Consider the following 18,284-nt stretch of genomic DNA (forward strand, 5'->3'; position numbering starts at 1 on the left):
CAAAAAAACAACACATAAAGACACTAACTTACTACCCCCCCCCCCCCCCCCCCAACAGTATATATTTTTTTTTAAGCTAAGCACGAAGCAGAAAGACAGAAAATTAAAAACAAAAAACAACAACTCACATGCCAGCGCAGGACATCTGCAGAGAGAACAGCCATGGTGAGGCAGCAGCAGCCCAACTGACTGACTGACTGACTGACTGTCCCACACACACACACACACAGCTCCACTGTTGATCCCCTCCGGCATTTTACTGTCCACACCCCCTTGTGCATGCACAGCCTCTCACAGTTCCCCACTCGCATGTCTGTTTCTTGTTAAATTCCTTGCTTTCCTCGGCCCCAGACCAGCCTCAAAATAAATATTGCGGCTCGAATACAATTGCAGAAAACATGGCGCGCTAGCAGCGCGGAGATGCCTGAACCAGACTGTGGCAGAAAGAGTTTATACACATGGTTTTGTGCACTTTTCTGAGTGGAGGGAGTGTAGGAGCACTCTTGGAGTCGTGTGGTGGTGGTGGTGGTGGATAACAAAATTTGCTGAGAATGGTTGCAGGGTTTGATCTCCGTAATTGTATGTGCTTAAAGTTTTAGCTTTCTTTTTTTTTTCTTCTCCCCGCTGCACTCTGAAACCATAATAATTGTCCATAAATTGCAATCAGATGTGGCCTCATGGCTGATGTCTCCTCGCTGGTGTCTGAGGGGATATTCAGCGGCGTGGGCAGTTACATCCTGCCAGACCCCTCAGTTGGAGGGGGAAAACAAGAGCCAAACAACTGGACGGACCCCGCCCCGACACCACCACCACCACCACTGATGTCAGTCCACCATACTGTCCACACATGCTCACATAATTCAGGTCCTCGGCTTTGTTCTTCTAATTGCCTTCAGACGGCAGCAGCGCGGCCTCCGGCAGTAAACGTCATGGCCCGTTTGATTGGCCGGGCCGATGACAGGTGCCGCTGACCTGGTCGGAGCTTCGTGCGGCGGATGGCGACGGGGGTCAAATCAGCGACGCGAATGACATGACGCCTGCCCAGCACAGGTGCACGCCAAGAAAGAGAGACGAAGACAGGTAATTTGATTGTGTTCCAGTTTTAAATTGAGTTTACAAAAAGTCAGGCAATTTCAGGCCATCGGCAGGAAATACGTGATTTATAATACACTCCCTGATTTGTTACAGATCCCGATATGGCCCCCAAACCCCCACAGGTTTCCTCCCAGGTCACTGTTGAGCGCTGTACACAGATGCGTTTTAAAAACAGCACCAGAGAGCAAAGAGGACGGTGTACCTTCAGTTGGGCTTTTGTCATGATGGGCTCCGCTCACGAAGGAATGACTCTGCACCAGTTTTGTATTCGTCCCAACACACTGAATGGTTCTCCTCTGCTGGTTAAGCATAAGGGGAGCTGCTGTTGGTCGGGGGTCCAGCAGCACATGGACACAAACTTAACTGACAGTAGTTTAATATTTTTTTGGGGGGAGAATTTGCTTATTCTCTTTCTTTTTTAAAGTTACACATGTGTCCACGCAGCAGGCGTAGCACGTTAGCAGAGCCGCACCCGCGTGTTGGCAGCGCTCTGAGGCCAACACGCGATCACTGTACATGGGCAAAATGGAAGAAAATGGACTTACAGTGTAAAATGTGCTCATTTATAATGTATTACCTGTTCCGTCAAGCGAGCCTCCTGATGCCACTCAAATGTCTGTTTCCCTTAAGTATGGCGCTGCAGTCAGGAGGCAATTAGCCTAGCTTAGCATGGAGTCCGCTAGCTAGTTTTCTCCCACCGCTACCGCCATTTGTTTAATCGTGCAGCAACAGAAATGTAGAAATTGCAATTTGTGGTTTTAGAGGGAGGATAAATCGCAGATTTATCAATGAATGATGAATTAGTCGTAAAACAAGAAGTTGTTGCTGTCACATTTCTGTTCTGTTGCATGGAAGTGTTGATTATTGAGCTTACAGATACTGGATACAGAGCCAGGCTAGCTAGCCCCCCCCTCCCCTTCTTTATGCTAAGCTAGGCTAACTGCTAACAGGCATGAGATTGACGTAGATCCTCTCATCTCACATTAGCGTGTTTTCCCCAAAATGTCGAACTCTATCCTTTTTGAATTTAATCAATCCAGTCCAAATACAAGTACGCAAACTCCTACACAGTTGGGAGACTTTAGGGTGGTGCTTGAGTGCAGGTAAAACAAACGCATAATATGTTGAATAAAACTTGTACTCGTGTACAAACAAAGAACACTTTTGTAGAGATTTTGTGTGCCGCAATGCATGCCGATGTCAGTGTTGTGTTTGCAGCTTGTTGTGCCAATCTCAAATGGCAAAAACATAATCAATTCATGCAGCTTTCAAAGAGCCAATTACTCCAAATTACAAAAACATATTGAAACAACTTCCTATTAAATAAATAGTTGACGCTGTGGATCATGACTGGAACTGTTTCTGGAAATAAATGCTGTTGCTGTTGCATTTATTGCCGTGATTACGACAAACAAAGTCACCTCTGTTTGTTTTGGGTGAAAGCAGAAGCCTCGGCGAAATCTATCTCAGAGCCTCGACAAATAAAAACCCCAAACCATCTGCATCGTCCCCACTGTGGCACAATCTGACACCTCCAGTGAAACACCTGGTGTGAACAAAACAGACTGCAGGGCAAGACTGAGCCTTATCTTCTCCGATTATGATGACCCTTTACAGCGCTGTGGCTTAGTATAGATGCTTTTACGGCCATGTAATAAAACCACTGAGAGCCCGGGGCCCTGCAACCCCCGTTACGCACCCCTCAGGCCTACTGCTTGAAATTACAGCACACTAGAAAGGGAGAGGCGGCTCCATCATTAAAAGATGGACAAAGCTGTCTCTTTGATTCCGCTCACGTTCGAGGACCCATTCCATGACCTTTACGTCAAAAACCCAGACATGAGTGGGCCGCGCAGTCAGCTGGGGTGCCCATCCACCTGCGTCTCTATCGGTGGGAGGAGCAGGAAAGTCCCCACACATGCAGGCGCACATATAATGGCCTCATTGTGAGATGGGGGCGAGTGCCAAAGCTACAGTAAATGTGAAAACATGCCCACCCGCGAAAAGACCCACGGATCGCCTTTCACTCCTCCAAACGGAGACAAAGGCGCTCCTTTTTATTTTTCCTCTTGCTAAACCTCTGGATGAAACGCCAGGCTCCCAGAGGCCTCGGCAATCGCCGTCTCCCAGCGCTTCTCGCTCCGCTCTCAGCGGCATCTCGTTCGCTCTGCCGACGGGACAGACGCAGACAAAACACGCTATCTGCAACGCGCTCCAGTGACTCCGATAAAAGCTCCCAGACCCGCCTGATTCTATCTGGATGACACAGTGAGATTCACAGGGAAACAAAACTAAACAAAAAGAACCTCAGCATAAACTTTGCTGTCTTTTCAGGGTTCTGTCCAGAGGCAGACTAAATAGTGCACGAAAACCAACACAATCCAAACAAATAATGCTGCCCTCATCTTCATAATGATACGATGATTATGTGCTGCGTGGCTATTCAAAACTGTAATGGCCTTTTAAATGACAACATCTTTGGTGGTCACTACTGTGGTCATTTTTTTTCCAGTGCACCCACCAAAAAAATGACTTGTTTCTAATGTGTGGCCACTACTGCGATGACTTTTTCCCAGGTCCCATATTGTAGAAAGTGAGAGTTCCATGTCTTATTTGATGATAAAGCAGGTCTCGGTGCTGTATAAATACTGTGAAAGTATCAAGACGCTCAGTCCACGTTGAAATGCACACGGCCCGTATTCAGAAACTGTTCCTTTTAAAAGGAGCCGTCAGGAGTTCCGTAAGGTTGTGATGTCACAACTATACAGTCTCCGCCCATCAAGTACAGGGACACGCTCGTCAACCCGCTCAGTAAGTTACTGGAGCGCTCTGCTCAGGACCACTCTTCAGTTTGTCTACAACAGCTTGTTTCGGACAGAGGGTGCAGAGGGGACGCATAAAGGGCCAGCAGACGATAAATAAGGACTTTTTTGAACTGTGAATCATGCAAAGCTGCTCGAGTGGAGTCCCTGAATAAAAATATAGAGCTGAAATGAGCATGATATGGGACCTTTAAGGGTAAAGTTAGCAGCTCTGTTCTGCTCTGTGCTGGTTTTGGTGAAGTTTGCTTGAGACACACATTGGTACATCCTCATAGCCTTTACTTGTGTCAAAGTGAAACATATCGTTTAAAAAAAAGTACTTACAACATAAATCTTTAGTTGCCTTTGTGTTGCTTGTCCAAGTCAGTTAAAGCAAACATCAGAACATTACTGTACTACTAGAGCTAACTGGTTCTACCCTGTCATACATAAATGTGGCTGCCCTCTGTCTCTTTGTCTCGTTATAATATTATAAAGATCCTTTTGCAAGGTTCTCACTTTCATGCGAGTCAGCTGAAAACAACAACAAAAAAACTGCTGGACCGACACACGATTCCATTTACGCTTAAAAAAAAATCATAAAAGTGTTCATCAGTGAAGATTTTATCTTGCTGAACAAAAAGTATCTTAATCTTTTGTTTGCCACAGAGCTTATTTTCTGCAATAATCCAGAATCCCGTGGGGAAAAAATCCCATTGGCTTTTAGTCGAGGGAACCAGGGCGATGCTAATTTCTGGGTTTTCCTACAAAAATGCGCCATCCCTGCAACACTCTATTCGCTCGCTAGCATAGTACAGCTTCCGTCACGCTTGGATGGTTGACAGCTGTCTCCACACCAAAAAACATTCAATTTTGACTGAAAAGTTGTCACGGCATAATTGCCACCGTCACAGAACTCGACTGATTGAATGCTTTGTTGCCATAATTTTACGTCTTTAAACAAGGTTGGCAGAAGAACTAAAATAATATCTTAACTTGTAAGATCCGTCTACACATTACTGTATGTCCGTCAAGGAACTAGACGCCTTTCTTGTGGCAGATGTTTACTTGCCTGAAACACAATCGTGGCTAGCACCATATCAGTAACAGCTACAATCTGACAGGGCCCAGGTAGGCTCGATCCCTGGCATGATTTACTGAAACATCTCAATGGAACGGAGCCATTGATAATGTCATTAGCCGCAGCTGTGTTTTTCCTGCTGTGACGGGTCAACTGTGTGTGTGGGTGTGTGATAACTCAGCTCGATTTACTGCCTCTCTACGACTGTCAGCGTCAGATAAATGAGATGCAACGCTATCTTCTGCAGAGAAAACACCATTTTGAGTGTTGAGCAACCAAGATAATAAATCAAGTTTAGGGCTCCAGGAGTGCATGAAATCATGACACCTCAAGTCAACAGTTCTTGCACAGCAAAACTCTCCTGTCACATAAAAGTGTCTGCTCCTCAACTCCGTCAACGATTGATCACATTACACTTCAGTCCTCCGAAAACTCGCTCAGTTTCCCCATTCACTTCAATTGAAGTTCGTATGACGGATGCTTTCAGGCATGTGTTTCCTTTTCAGAGTTCACCCTGAAAGTGGCACACAGTCGGCCAACAGAAACCCTGATGGACTGTGTTGCATCGGTGTGCAGAGGACTTCAAAACGCAACGTTGTTCTCATACTCAGTTTACAGTTTACCTTTTTCAGGGCCGAGTGTGGAGAAATGTATTGTATGTACGACGGATAAAAGTTGAGGTCCAATGTTTGTTTTGTTTACAAATGGCAGTGGTTGTCAGGCTAGCATGCTCACAATAACACGCTGTGTTGACCGTTGTTAACCATGTTCGCCATCTCCGTTTAGTGTGTTAGCCTGCTAATAATTGCTAATTGGCACCAAACACAAAGTACATCGGAGGCTGATGGGGATGCCATTAGTTTTGCAGGTGTTTGGCGATAAACCATGCACAATTTCATGGCAATCCATCCGACAGTTGTCAGTCTGGACAGAAGTGGTGGACCCTCTGACCAAACGACATTGCAATTGCTAAAGCCACGTAGCTAGCATGGCTAAAACTTGACAAAGCTTGAAATGAAAGCTGTTATGATTAGTCGCCTTTAATCGATTGACAGGAAAAATAAATGGCAACCATTTTGACAATCATTGCAGTCATTTCTGAAGACATCACCCTGGGCTTTAGGACATTGTGATGCGCATTTTTCACCATTTTCTCAGACATTTTAAAGACCAAACGATTAATTCAAGGAACTAATCTGCAAACGAATTAATAATGAAAATAATTGTTGAAATCTAGGTAAAATGTGTACACCGTATTCACTGTAGGGCTCCATTTAATTAGTTGTTTCTCCCAACCATAAGTGACTTTGCCACATTTGTCCGGGGGGGGGGGGGGGGGCTGAACTTTTTGTATCGCACAACTGTGTAAATCAATATTTAAAAAGGGCCGTGTCACTAGTTGTTTGTCCCTTTTTGTTGGCTGGTTTAGTGTGCCCCCCCCCCCAGGCTCTCTCCCAATCGCTACATTCAACTTAGCTGTTCCCATCTGTGCACCTGCCAGCCATCAGCTCATCAACTCAACAGCTTATCTACTCCGGGTTTTCCAGTTTTCCCTTATAGTGGTAGCGTCACAGTCTCAGCCGCTCAGTTTACATTCTGACTTCTGGGTGCAACCCTCACTGATCGTAACGCATCCAGGGCAAACAGTTGTATAATGTATCTGGACGAGCTCTCCCAAGTTTGGAAAAATAACTCTGATGATGCCAGAGAGGGTATAATTAAGGACACTATCGAGTTGGAAATGAAAATTGACTCGTGCTAGGGTGTAGAAGTAAGGGTATCTCTGCCTCTGCTGCTTCACTTTTGACCACCGTTTTTGTGAAATCTGTCTCTTGTGAGTTCCCCAACTTCATGAAGCTGCAGCACTGAATTGCTGGAGTAGTCCATTAACAGGCAGCCGCCTTCTCAATCACTAAACTTTGCAGTGATATTAATGCTGAAACACACTAAACATACTCTCTGTTAGAAAAAAGACAGAACCGCACATCTGACGAGGATGTTAGGAGCCCTAACAACTGCTGCGGACTGCAGCTACCCCCAACTGCTCCTAGTGGCACCGTCAGAAGGAAGCAGGAGATGTTTATCAGGTCAGGCGTGGGCGGTGCGCTTTTAACCATCTCCTGACAAGCATGGAGCTGTGAAGTGACTGCTCCAATCACAGAGCGGAGCCCAGCAGCTCTGTTGAAAGGCAGGAATGTATCGCACCACTCGTCTGTAAGCCACAGCTGAGCTCCCTGCGTGTCTCCTGCCGTATGCCAATCGCCACCCCACGTTGTCATTCCAACCAAATATTATCCAGTTATAATCACCGAGTTACTCCTTTTGTGTCCAGGTTCTTTCGAAGAAGAAACTCCACCCTCCAAAAACTCTTGCAATGTCACTTTTGTGGCTTTTCCTGGTCATCTTCCACGGAGCTGTTGTGTCGAATATATCCTCAAAATGTTACTGGAAGTGCTCCTGACGTTGATCTAATCTTGAAAGCCAGCTGCAGGTTGAGGAAGATTTTCATCAAGGTACCCGTATTGATGGTGTGAGCAACTGCACAGCTCTTTGAAAACGTCCATCACGTCTCTCAAATTAAGAGGCTGCAGATGGAAAGCCAATACCAATCCTGGTGCCTGGTCGATGGCTTATCAACTGAAAAGGGAAAGACTTCTTTGCATTCTACAAACAGTTTCAAAAAATATTAAAAATACCTTCACTTTTCACTCTGTCACGTGCTCCTTCATTACCATGAACACACAGTTTTATTTTGACTCAATCCTACACCCACCGTCCTGCTGCTGGAAACCCTCGCTAGAGTACCAAATGTGTATTAATCCACAGCTGAAAGTAGTCCCCAACAAAGGCACTATTTCCTCCTGTTTGAGTAACGTTTGTTAAAAACTGAAACTGTGCATCTCGAGTAGGAATCAGTTGGCGTTGGGTTCCACACAAAGGGGGAGGGAAGGGAAGTCAAGTATTGGCTTTGGTCTTCTTTGCTTCTTACTTGCATTAAATGAATGAAATTTTAAAACAGACACCTTACACCGGTGGTAAATTGAATCAAAAACCACACTCGTGACTGAATGATAGTACCACTTTGCTGTTTCAAAGTCTGGACCAAGCACCATGACGGGACAGCCCCACAAAACTGGCTTTTGTCAGTTAGGAGGACGCTGCATTCATTATTCTCTATTCTTTATGTGGCCCCCCGATTAAGCTGGATTTATGGTCGCTGTAGTATCTAAGGCGTGAGGGTCCATGAGGCCAAAAGGAAGTGATCGCGTCATGCCGAAGGCTCCTGGACTCCCCAACCACAAACCCCAAATTGGAGGTGAGCCCCCCTAACATGTTTGTGCGAAAACACTCGACGCATGCTGCTCTTACTGCACTATCCTGTATGTGTGCACAGGCGAAAGGGTCTGACCTGCAGCTCCCTGCTCTTCCTCTGTAGTCCAATGTTGAGGGCCTCTTCTGCTTCTAGCTTGGAGCTGGCACTGCTTATCTCCAGGTCCTTCCTTCGGAGAGAAACAGATATTAAACACAGTTACGATACAATCTAGACGGACGTATTATACGTAATCAGGCCATACTGATTTATTTAGGGTGTTTTATTTGCTGTGATAGAGAGCGGCAGATTGCAGGGATCCGACGGAGCCTTTCGTCAGCTCGCTTGATGTCTCAACCGACGTCACAAGCAAAACAAAAAAATCACAAGCTGGCCCATCACAGCTCCTGCGGTCACCAGTTGGTCTCACTGTAGCTACACCGTAAGCCCCTTTTTTTTAAACGCAGAACTATCAACTACCAGCTTCAGTGATCACCAGCGGCTACTGAAGAAATACAGAAGAATAAAAGTCCAAAAGTCCATATTAAACCTCTCAAACCTCTAAAACATGTGGCAGAACTGGCAGGAGAATAAAAAGTCATGTCAAGTCTTGTTTATCTGTTAATATGGCTTTACGTAAATGTTCTGTAACGGCTACTAACACACAGCAGGACTAATGCTGGTGTAACACTTAGCGAATGGTGCGTGAGAGGTGGCGTTCTCGCCACTGGACAGCGGCAAGGCGTGTTCCTTCCTACCTCGCATGCTGCATCAGTGATGGAACACAAGATGCGTCCACGTGCGCCATTTGTTCTCTCCCTCCCTTTTTTAATTCCACATGATGCACATTCCCTTTGCATTCCGTATTAAAGTCGCCCGTAACCAGCTGCTTCATCCCGTGTGGCGCGCGCCTCAATTCATCACACGTTCAACGCATGCTTTGGCAACATGTTCTTTGATCAGAACATCATGCCAATAAAGATTTATTGAGTTTCGAGCTGAGCCAAGCTGAGTGACAGATTTCATATTCTCTCCCAATATGGCGTGTTTGGGAAAACACAGCACCTTAGCAACGAGGTGAGTGACTCACTTTATTAATGTTTGCAGTGAAAGAGGGTCACGCAATTATCGATGTCAGAGAGAACAAGTTTTAACTCCATGAAGAAGATGTTATTGCTCAGTATGTGTGTGTTTTTCCTGACAGTTGGTTCTTGTCTTCACTTAATTGTTGCTGCGAGGTAAAGTACAGTGACTGATTCCATTCACTCTCATATTACTGAGGGCAGATAGCAACATGTTGGGATGTTAGTGACTGCCTTGGGGGTGTGGGGGTGTGTGTGTGTGTGTGTGTGGCTCTTCTGCCCCAGGACAGCATGATCATCATCATATCAGAATGTCAAGAACTTTTTGAAGTCCATCAGTGTGTCTCTTTTCCTGGGGTCAGCAGATATGATCACAGCAGCTCTCATATCTCTCATTTCATTGTTGATGTGACCTGTTGTCACATGCAGGACCTCTAGTACTACAGGCAGGAGTAAAGTGTCGACTCAGTCTCTCGAAAACCATTTTGCTGTGCTTTCTTCCCTTTTATTGTGTTTTTTGTAGGCTGATATAAATGTTTATGAGGTAGCTTTAAAGCCTTTATCATAGTTGGCGTCAATGTATACTTTCTGAAAATGTCCATGTTTACATTGGTGTTTTTCCCCTTATGATCACTGACTGGAGGGCATGGTTAACTTTTTTTTTTTTTTTACCACTTCATGACTGATTACAAGTTATAGAGAATTCCACAGAATAATGATGACCTGAACTTCAAAAAGAAAAAGAAATCACGTAATGTGGCTCAGTAAACTGCATACGGCATAGATCTGTTATCATTTAATAGGAAAGAATATCAAAGAGAAAGGGGAGGGAAGCCATGCTAGCAGCTCACGCACAAATGCTAACATGCTTACAGTAAAATGACATTGCTAAGATGCTGATGTTTGGCAGGCGCAATGTTTACCATTTTCACCATCTTAGTTTAGTGTGTTGGCATGCTAACGTTTGCTAATTAGCGCTAAACACAAAGTGCAGCTGAGGCTGAAGTCTACAGCCATGCTAGCAGCTCAAGCACAAATGTGCTTTGAGCTGAATGCTAACATCAGCATGCTAACATGCTTACATTAAAATGACATTGCTAAGATGTTCGGCAGGTACAATGCTTACCATTTTCACTATCTTAGTTTAGTGTGTTGGCATGCTAACGTTTGCTAATTAGCGCTTAACACAAAGTGCAGCTGAGGCCGAAGTCTACATGCTAGCAGCTCAATCAGCAAGAATAGCAGAATGACGATGGGTTGAGCCAGACCTTTCTCCGAAGTGTGGAGATCGGGTCTGCCTATGCGAGACTAGGACAGACCGATATTGTCAACCCTAGAGCCATAATGTGACTGGATGTGACGCCTCCATTTTCTTACGCAAGCTGATAACACTTTGATTTTGTCACATGCTGTAAAATCTATGATATCAGTGTGCATGTCTTTGACCTTTTGATGAGGTCTTCCAGTCCACTCCTATTCTTCTCCATCTCTCCCAGACTCCCCTGTGTGGATCTGCTGTCGCCCTCCAGCTTCCTCCTGCTCTTCTCCAGCTCGACGCGCTGCCGGCGCTCCTGCTCCAGCCGGTACTCCAGCTGAACACGACCGACGAAACAGGACGAACATAAAACACAACGATCACAATGTAAAAGGTACAGTTGAAAGTAGGGTTCAACTGTGTTTTTTGAGGGCTGAAACTGGTAATATTTTACCAACTATATAATTGCCAACGGCTAAATATTTTATGCCAGTAATCAATATCTTTTATACTGACCATTTATTACATTTGACCATTTTTATCCACAAAATTACATGTGTTCAGTGTTTCCCACGATTTGCCAAGGCCTATTGGCTAACAGGGTTACAATTAAGTCGAATAACCTTAAGTTTCCATTCCTCATATTACTGTCGAACAGTTGGTTCATGACCTTAATATTACTACAGCATGTGTGCTTCTGTTGGATGCAAAGGTTGGACCAATATGTTAGTCTTATACTGACCTTTTACATTAAACATCAAATATGGGCCAGTCAGTACAGTCTACTTCTGATATATGAGGAAGTTTAATCAAATGCCTTTTTTATTGTAGCATTTATACAGTTAACACGTTGTTGTTGCTGGTTTTTCCCCCCTTGTCCCTTTCCCTGCTTTTTCAATCCACTGTGTTTCAAAGCTGCACTAACTCAGCTCTACGGAGCGTTTTAGCGTCTGATGAATCAACTGTATGCTACCTGTCCAGCACCACATGGCGATTAACGACTAGCTGGTGAACAGCTAGCAGCTCTTTAGCATTTAGCAGCTAAAGAGCCAGATTTTTTTCTTTTTCCTCCGGAGTTGGTGGAAAGCAAAACAGAGCTAAAAGAAGAGCGAACACGAATCTACGTTCCTACTGTAGCCACCAGTGAATGCTAGTGTTGCTCCGTGTCGGGTGTGTAAACATGCAGGAAAGGTGAGACGATGTCAGGATATGAACTTACATCTTCGGCTTGCATCTGTAGCTTGGTTTTCTCTTTGGTCAGCAGGTTCACCTTCTCCTCTTCGCTCTGCAGGTCCTCGATGGCCTGCTGTTGGGGTGAAACAAGATGTCTGAGCCTGGGCCGCACATGTGTCCCTTAATCACTGATCCTCCGCTAGCGTTGCCTCACGCCCCATCTGTCTGCCACATTGGCGCTTGGAAGGATAGGGGTTGTTCAGTTGCTAAGAAAATGTCAGGAGTCATCTCGGAGCAGAGATCGTCTCTCGTTCTTTCCAGAGACTGGGAACAATAGTGTCGGAATATCAAACCCACCGACTCCGGGCCTCAACTCAGCCAAACAGCACTTGTAACGCCAAGCTGACTCATCTTGTGTTTTTTTTCCTCCCACAAGTATCTCCTTGTGTTCCAGACTAAATCCATAATCTAACACATGTTCGACCAACAGCGGGAAGATAATGAGGCCTGATGCTAAATTGCCCCCACGGATTACCCAACGATGCCGACTGCTACCGTTGGTCAAAAGCATCTGGGAGGAATTAGAGAACAGGGCCTCGTACAGCTGCCCTAGAGTGACGAGGTTGTTGAGGGTTAAGATTTCCTTTTTTCTTTTTTAGATTTCAAAGCTCCTCTTTTCAAAGTAGAGAGCGCCGTGTGTCTGATGGGGAGCACATTTATCACGAGTGCCACTTTTGGCAGGTCCGCGGGCCATATGGTTCCATTTTCCCAAAGTTATGTTTCCTTCTCAGTCGAGCAGCGAGGGAGGTATCTCCCTCCGCTCTGACAAATGCGACAAGGCTATCGATTACGCTAATGAACAATCAGCCACACAGCGCGACATGCTGGCTAAGTGTTGGCGAGGTTTTACATAGCTTACAGTGAGCGTGACATAGATCCCAATCCAAGAGAACTGTGTGGTGTACGTTTTACAGCAGTAGATCTTTCTTGACTTTGGAAACATTAACAAATTTAAAAAAGTAAACTCAGGGTGCACTTAACTAGCTGCTTCCAGAACTTTCAACCGCATCTCACGGTCTTCATCAGCGGATAGAGTTTGCTGTGTTGTCACGGGTATATCTGCATTAAGTATGGAACTCAGTAGTTCCATACTTAAGTCACGCGATGACAGCTGATCAGTTTCCATGAAAGCGGAGCGAAATGTTTTACGAGGACAGACATACATTCAACAGATTTTTTTTAGTGTTGAGAAAGGGTGACCATGAACACCTCTAATTCCATATATATCGCCTGGCCCTGACTCCCTCCATGAAAACAGTTGTACGATGTCTTCTGCGGCTCTGGAGGAGCTTCGTCAAGTCTGAGAAAATAGCCCTCATAACGCGGTAGCCTAAGGGGTGAACCCCATGTTTGTTGCATTTCGCTCCCCATCTCCCTGAATTCATAAATAACCCTTGCGATGTCATCAGGGTTATCTCAATTTGTAGACTGCAAATTTCTGGTCTATGTTACGAAATGGAGGCGTAGAGTTTGAAAGGGGTCGGCATTTGTCAAGCAAAAAAGATGCTGTTGCTTGCATTATGGGAAATGTAGGATCCAGTGTTTTTATATCTAGAGACTGAGGGTCAGGATATCTCTGCTGCTTCTTTTTAATACTGCGTGCCGTAGAGCAGTATCCTACCCGTAACCTCAACAACGCTCACTGTGCTCTCACCTGGCTGAGCTCCACCAGATGTTCTTTCTCCGTCTGGAGCTTCTGCAACGCCTCCTCCCTCTGAAAAAGCTGCTCCGACAGCCTCCTTACCTCACTGTCTGATGACTGGAAGGAGAGAGAGAGAGAGAAAGGTCATGAACAAAACCCCGCTTGAAAGAGTTTATCATTTCTGCGGCTTCGTATCATGTTAGATGGATAGAATACAGATTCTGAGTCACCAAACCGATTGCTGAGGAAGTATCATGCTCAAGTAACATTTCGTCGCACATGCAAGATTTCGTTCGTATCTCCCTCTGCTAAAACCCTCCCCTTTGGTGGTTATTAATGTTTTCCTCTTGGGCAAGTAGCCCATGATGGCTTGTGAGTACGACGGTTCCAATACGCAGGCTCTGACTTTGCAGCCGCACCGTAAAACAATTATCTCCTCTCATGACAGAAACAGATGTCATTATTTTTGCCCTTTCTCTCTCTTATGGACATCAAAGCCTTATTTGCACGCGGAATCCTGGCCTCTATTGAAGACATGAGGGCCTAATGAGACAAGTGTGGTGGTTTTTAAACTCTGTTTTTTAAAAGCATCGGGCTGCAAATGCGAGCGAGCAGACTGGGGGAGAGATATATGGCGGTGTCAAGTCCAACGCCCATTCTTCAAAAAGAGCAACAAATAATCTGTTTTTCTTTTTTACGATAAATTTCAGAACGGACGAGATGAGCAAATTCCGCTTTCGGCTTTTGCCTCTTTCTGGATCAAACGCATCGCGTCCAGACATAATGACTGTTATGACAGCATACCACAAATATTAGACATGGTCACATCATTTTTTCTTTTTTTTTTTCCCAAAGCCCTGTGTCAACCCTGCTATCAAACAGGCCTGGTCTTGTTGCATCCATTGTGACGGAGTCCTCTCACAGTTCTCTCTTAACAGTATCTTTGCCACCTGGGAGACCAATTAGCCGAGAAAACCTTCACGTAGCCGGAGGATCGACTTCTTAACGTCGTGGCCCAGATCAAATTAATCAGTGTCAACTTGCAGGGGGGGCTAAGATCAACGCCACCCCCGCACTCTTTACATGCAGATTGTTGTGAGTACAGTACATTCTTGCGGCATTCCTGAACCACAGATAGCATCGTAATCCTTTAATACACCTCAGTGAAACAGATAAAGGGCTTCGGCGAGGGGCTGTAATGGAGATTGTCAGGGCAGCCTCTGCTTGTTAGTGTCTACACAGAAGACAAAGTGCTTCATCATGGCGCGGAATTTCTTTTTTCAAGAGTTCAAGCTGTAATCATCCAGCAAGGAGGCATTTTACTGTGACCTGAAATGTACGACACAGAAATAGGTCAATACCCTTTTAGCTTCCTCTCCGGACAGGCCTACCTGATACTTTCTGATAGACAATGTTGTATTTGTATCTTCAATACAAAGAGCTCTGCCTTATTATTTTTTTTACTGGCATTCAATTCTAGCAACAAAAAAATGATGTCAGCGGTTCCCTTTTTTTCACCCCTGAGTATTGTCTGCAGGTGTTCCTGTCAGGCTGCATACAGACCCAACAACCTTCCCCAACAATATCACGTCCTCGGTGACAGGATGCCATGTTGATGCTGTGAATTGAACCTTTTTTTTAAAAAAAGGCGTTGCAGCTCACCCTCATGTATGTATACTAAATATGAAGCTTCCGCCAGCTAACTTAGCTTAGCACAAAGACTGGAAACGGGGGGAAACAGCTAGCTTGGCGCTGTCCAAGGGTAACAAAATGTCACACTTTCCCTACGATTGAACCACCAGAACTTGAATAAGATTATACAAATTCTAAATAAAGTGTTGACCTACTTTGATTTATAAGAGCAGAGTTAAAAGGACGGAGGCATACATGTATTTGCTATGTCAAGCTTTCGAGTTTCACTTTGAAACCATCATCTGGGGCAGGTAGAGGCAGAGAAACAACAGCTAATGTATACCAGGTGTGCCAGCTGATTTCTTAGTTGCAGATGCAGCAAATGCTTTTGTCCTTTTTTGGACTAACTCTACTTTTAAGACAGTTAAAATATCAAGGTCAAGATCTCCTTGCAACTTCTCTATTATTTACTTTATGACATAACACTCCTCCCTCCTCCACTCCATCACAGTGCCAACTATCGGTCACTCCCCCTCTGTATGAAGGGCATCAGCAGTTTCAGGAGACTATCCTGTGGTGAAGCTCACATAATGTTCTACCTGTTTATCCAGCTCTGCCAGACTCAGGGTGCTCTCCAGTTCCTCCAGGTCTCTCCTGAGGCTGCCGCAGTTGGCCTCCAGCCTGTCCCTGTGGAGGGCCAGCTGAGCCGCACAGGCCTCCTCCGCCTCCAGACGGTCCGACAGGCCTGACAGCTGCCGCTCCAGCTCACACCGGGCCTTCTCCAGGTGGACACAGTTTTGCTCGGACGCCTGGGCGCTCTCCTGCTCCTGGAGGTTGCACAAACACGGAGAGGGTTGGACGTGGATCTACGTCTGTTAAGGCCAGCGTTGTGTTACATTACAGTTATTACATATAGGATTTCTCAATTGCAACCATATATTTCAGATTTGGGAAATTAGGCTGGAATTCATTCTGGACATGTTACATTTTCTTCATCCAGTTTTATGGCTGTATTTTACACAACTTTGTGCTGCACTGAATCTAGTTTTTGTTAGATTTCCTAACGTTAGAAAATGAATGAATTCCATCTTTAAACCCTTTTTTTTGCAATTTCTGTCAATGGGAAATTACTCAGATTTGTAATCTTTTGCTTGAATGGTTGCATTGAATTCCGGTATTACTCTTATTTGCTTTGTTCATTAACATAATAATATCTCTGCTGTTTCATTTTGTCTTAACATGACTATAGTCAAACTGTAAATATACATTTTGGCGGGGAGGATTAACTAGTTCACAGAGTAAAAGGAAAGAGAAGCAGTGAGGTCAAATGAGGTGGGGGGGAAAAAAACGAGAGAATTAGTAAAAAGCTATGGGATAAAACACCAATATGAAGGGATTAGCTGAATAAAAGCGGCTGAAGCACAGATAGAGACAATTAGTACATACAAAGAGGATCTTACCGCAGGTTGTGCCACAAGATGAAACTTATCCTCCTTCAAGTCGGAAGAAACCTTCCCTTTGTCAATTTGCAGTCGCCTTTTAATATAGCACGGCTGAAAAGCCAGCACAGTGACGCACCGTGCTGACTTGATAAGCAAGTTCTACCAAACGCCACATCGCTTAGTCAACAGCCCTCCATAAGGGGAGTGAAAGAGACCTGATTGTGAGAGCCTGCTCTGGTTACTGTTACTTTCTTACGGACCAGTCATCATGGGCAAGGCATTTGGAACGAGCTAATAGCATACCCAAATATCTGGGCATTTGTGAAATGATCAGACGACCACATTTCCATCTGCATTTAATTTCCATAAAAGTACTTGGTCTGAGTTCTTTCCCTGCCTTTTTATGAAACCTCCTTGAATCATTTTCGCCCCCCTTGTGTTAAGTCATTTGCACCTTTTTTTTTTTAACACTTTCATGACTTTCAGGTGTTAGCAGGTATGACAAGGCAGAAAAAAATATTTTGAGATGTCACTGCAGGAAAATGTGCCATCAATAACCTAATGATGGCTGAATTCCATTTAGGTGTTTTCAAAGCCCTGGTACACACGCCTCCTCACTGGCATCGCTTATTGCAACACCCTGTATGGTCTGGAGCCATCAATAATGTTAGTGAATACACCTGGGCCTTTTCCTGTTGCTATAAAAAAAGAAGGGTCCATTCACATTAGCGTTACCTGAAGGTTGGTGACACTAAGTATACGGCATTTTGCGCAGTATGCAAAGTAGTACTGTACAACAAGCATTGCCTGGTTATGATGGTCTGTTTCCGTTGTTTCGCGGGACTTCCTTCCCTCTGTGTATGCTAGTGTTAGCAAGTGATTTAACACTTCATGGCAGTACACTATACAATTATGGTGTAATAACCAATTTTGTGGAGCACAATATCAAAAATAAATGAATTAACAGAGCGCAGGCTAGCTAGACTAGGTCGAAGCTCGCTAGGATGAGGCCGGCAAGCTAGCGTATCAATGCAAATTGTTCCTTTAGTTTATACAGATAGAAAAATGGGACAAATTTAGCTTGGCTAATTTTTCAGATTTACATCCTCGCTGTTCATATTTTGACTGGGAATTCCAGATTTTCAACCTAGCGAAACATTCATGCTCAAACGTTTGTCATTTTGGTGCAGGTGTAAATAGTACAATGAATGGTGGCTGAATTCCAATTAGCTACTTAGGCTTCAGGGTCCTGGCACACCATGGTTTACTTGACTAGGACAGAGCTAATCGTTAATTAGCAACACCCCTGCTTTTCCCAAATGATCCGTTGCAAAAATGGCCAATTGTGGTTTAGTTTCACCAGAATGAATACAATTGGTTTGGTTTCCAGAACCTTCTTGCCAAAATAAACAGTATGTAGACTCCACAGTTACACACACTGCATATATAAACCAACAAGAGTTACCCACAGCTGCTAATCTGTGCTCCAGTGTGGTGCTATAGCTATCCCAATCCAGCTCTTCGGGTTCGGGTTCTGGTCCAGGATCTGCATGGTCTCCGTTGGCCTCCTCGGAGTCATCAGAGAGGGAGTGGCAAGGCCGACGGCGCCTCGCAGACATCATCTTGATACGTCCTCCAGTCTACACGCTGACTTCACCTGTTTGGCAGTGTAGCAACTCGCCCGCCCTGGTCTGCTCTGTGTTCTCTTATT

At 44.8% G+C, this 18,284-nt stretch overlaps 1 protein-coding gene across 1 annotated transcript in view; it reads right to left on the minus strand.

Annotated features, from left to right (window-relative positions):
* Window positions 1-18,284, minus strand: part of LOC139302901 (myosin-16) — a 48,512-nt gene that overhangs the window by 14,486 nt on the left and 15,742 nt on the right. Inside the window, exons 2-6 of the mRNA XM_070926547.1 lie at window positions 15,731-15,958; window positions 13,512-13,616; window positions 11,844-11,930; window positions 10,816-10,961; window positions 8,387-8,477 (exon numbers count right to left, since the gene is read on the minus strand). Of these exons, the coding sequence (XP_070782648.1) occupies window positions 8,387-8,477; window positions 10,816-10,961; window positions 11,844-11,930; window positions 13,512-13,616; window positions 15,731-15,958 (657 nt within the window). The remainder of the gene's footprint in view (window positions 1-8,386; window positions 8,478-10,815; window positions 10,962-11,843; window positions 11,931-13,511; window positions 13,617-15,730; window positions 15,959-18,284) is intronic.

The sequence above is a fragment of the Enoplosus armatus genome, chromosome 20 (assembly GCF_043641665.1).
Source record: "Enoplosus armatus isolate fEnoArm2 chromosome 20, fEnoArm2.hap1, whole genome shotgun sequence".
NCBI classification, from domain to species: domain Eukaryota; kingdom Metazoa; phylum Chordata; class Actinopteri; order Centrarchiformes; family Enoplosidae; genus Enoplosus; species Enoplosus armatus.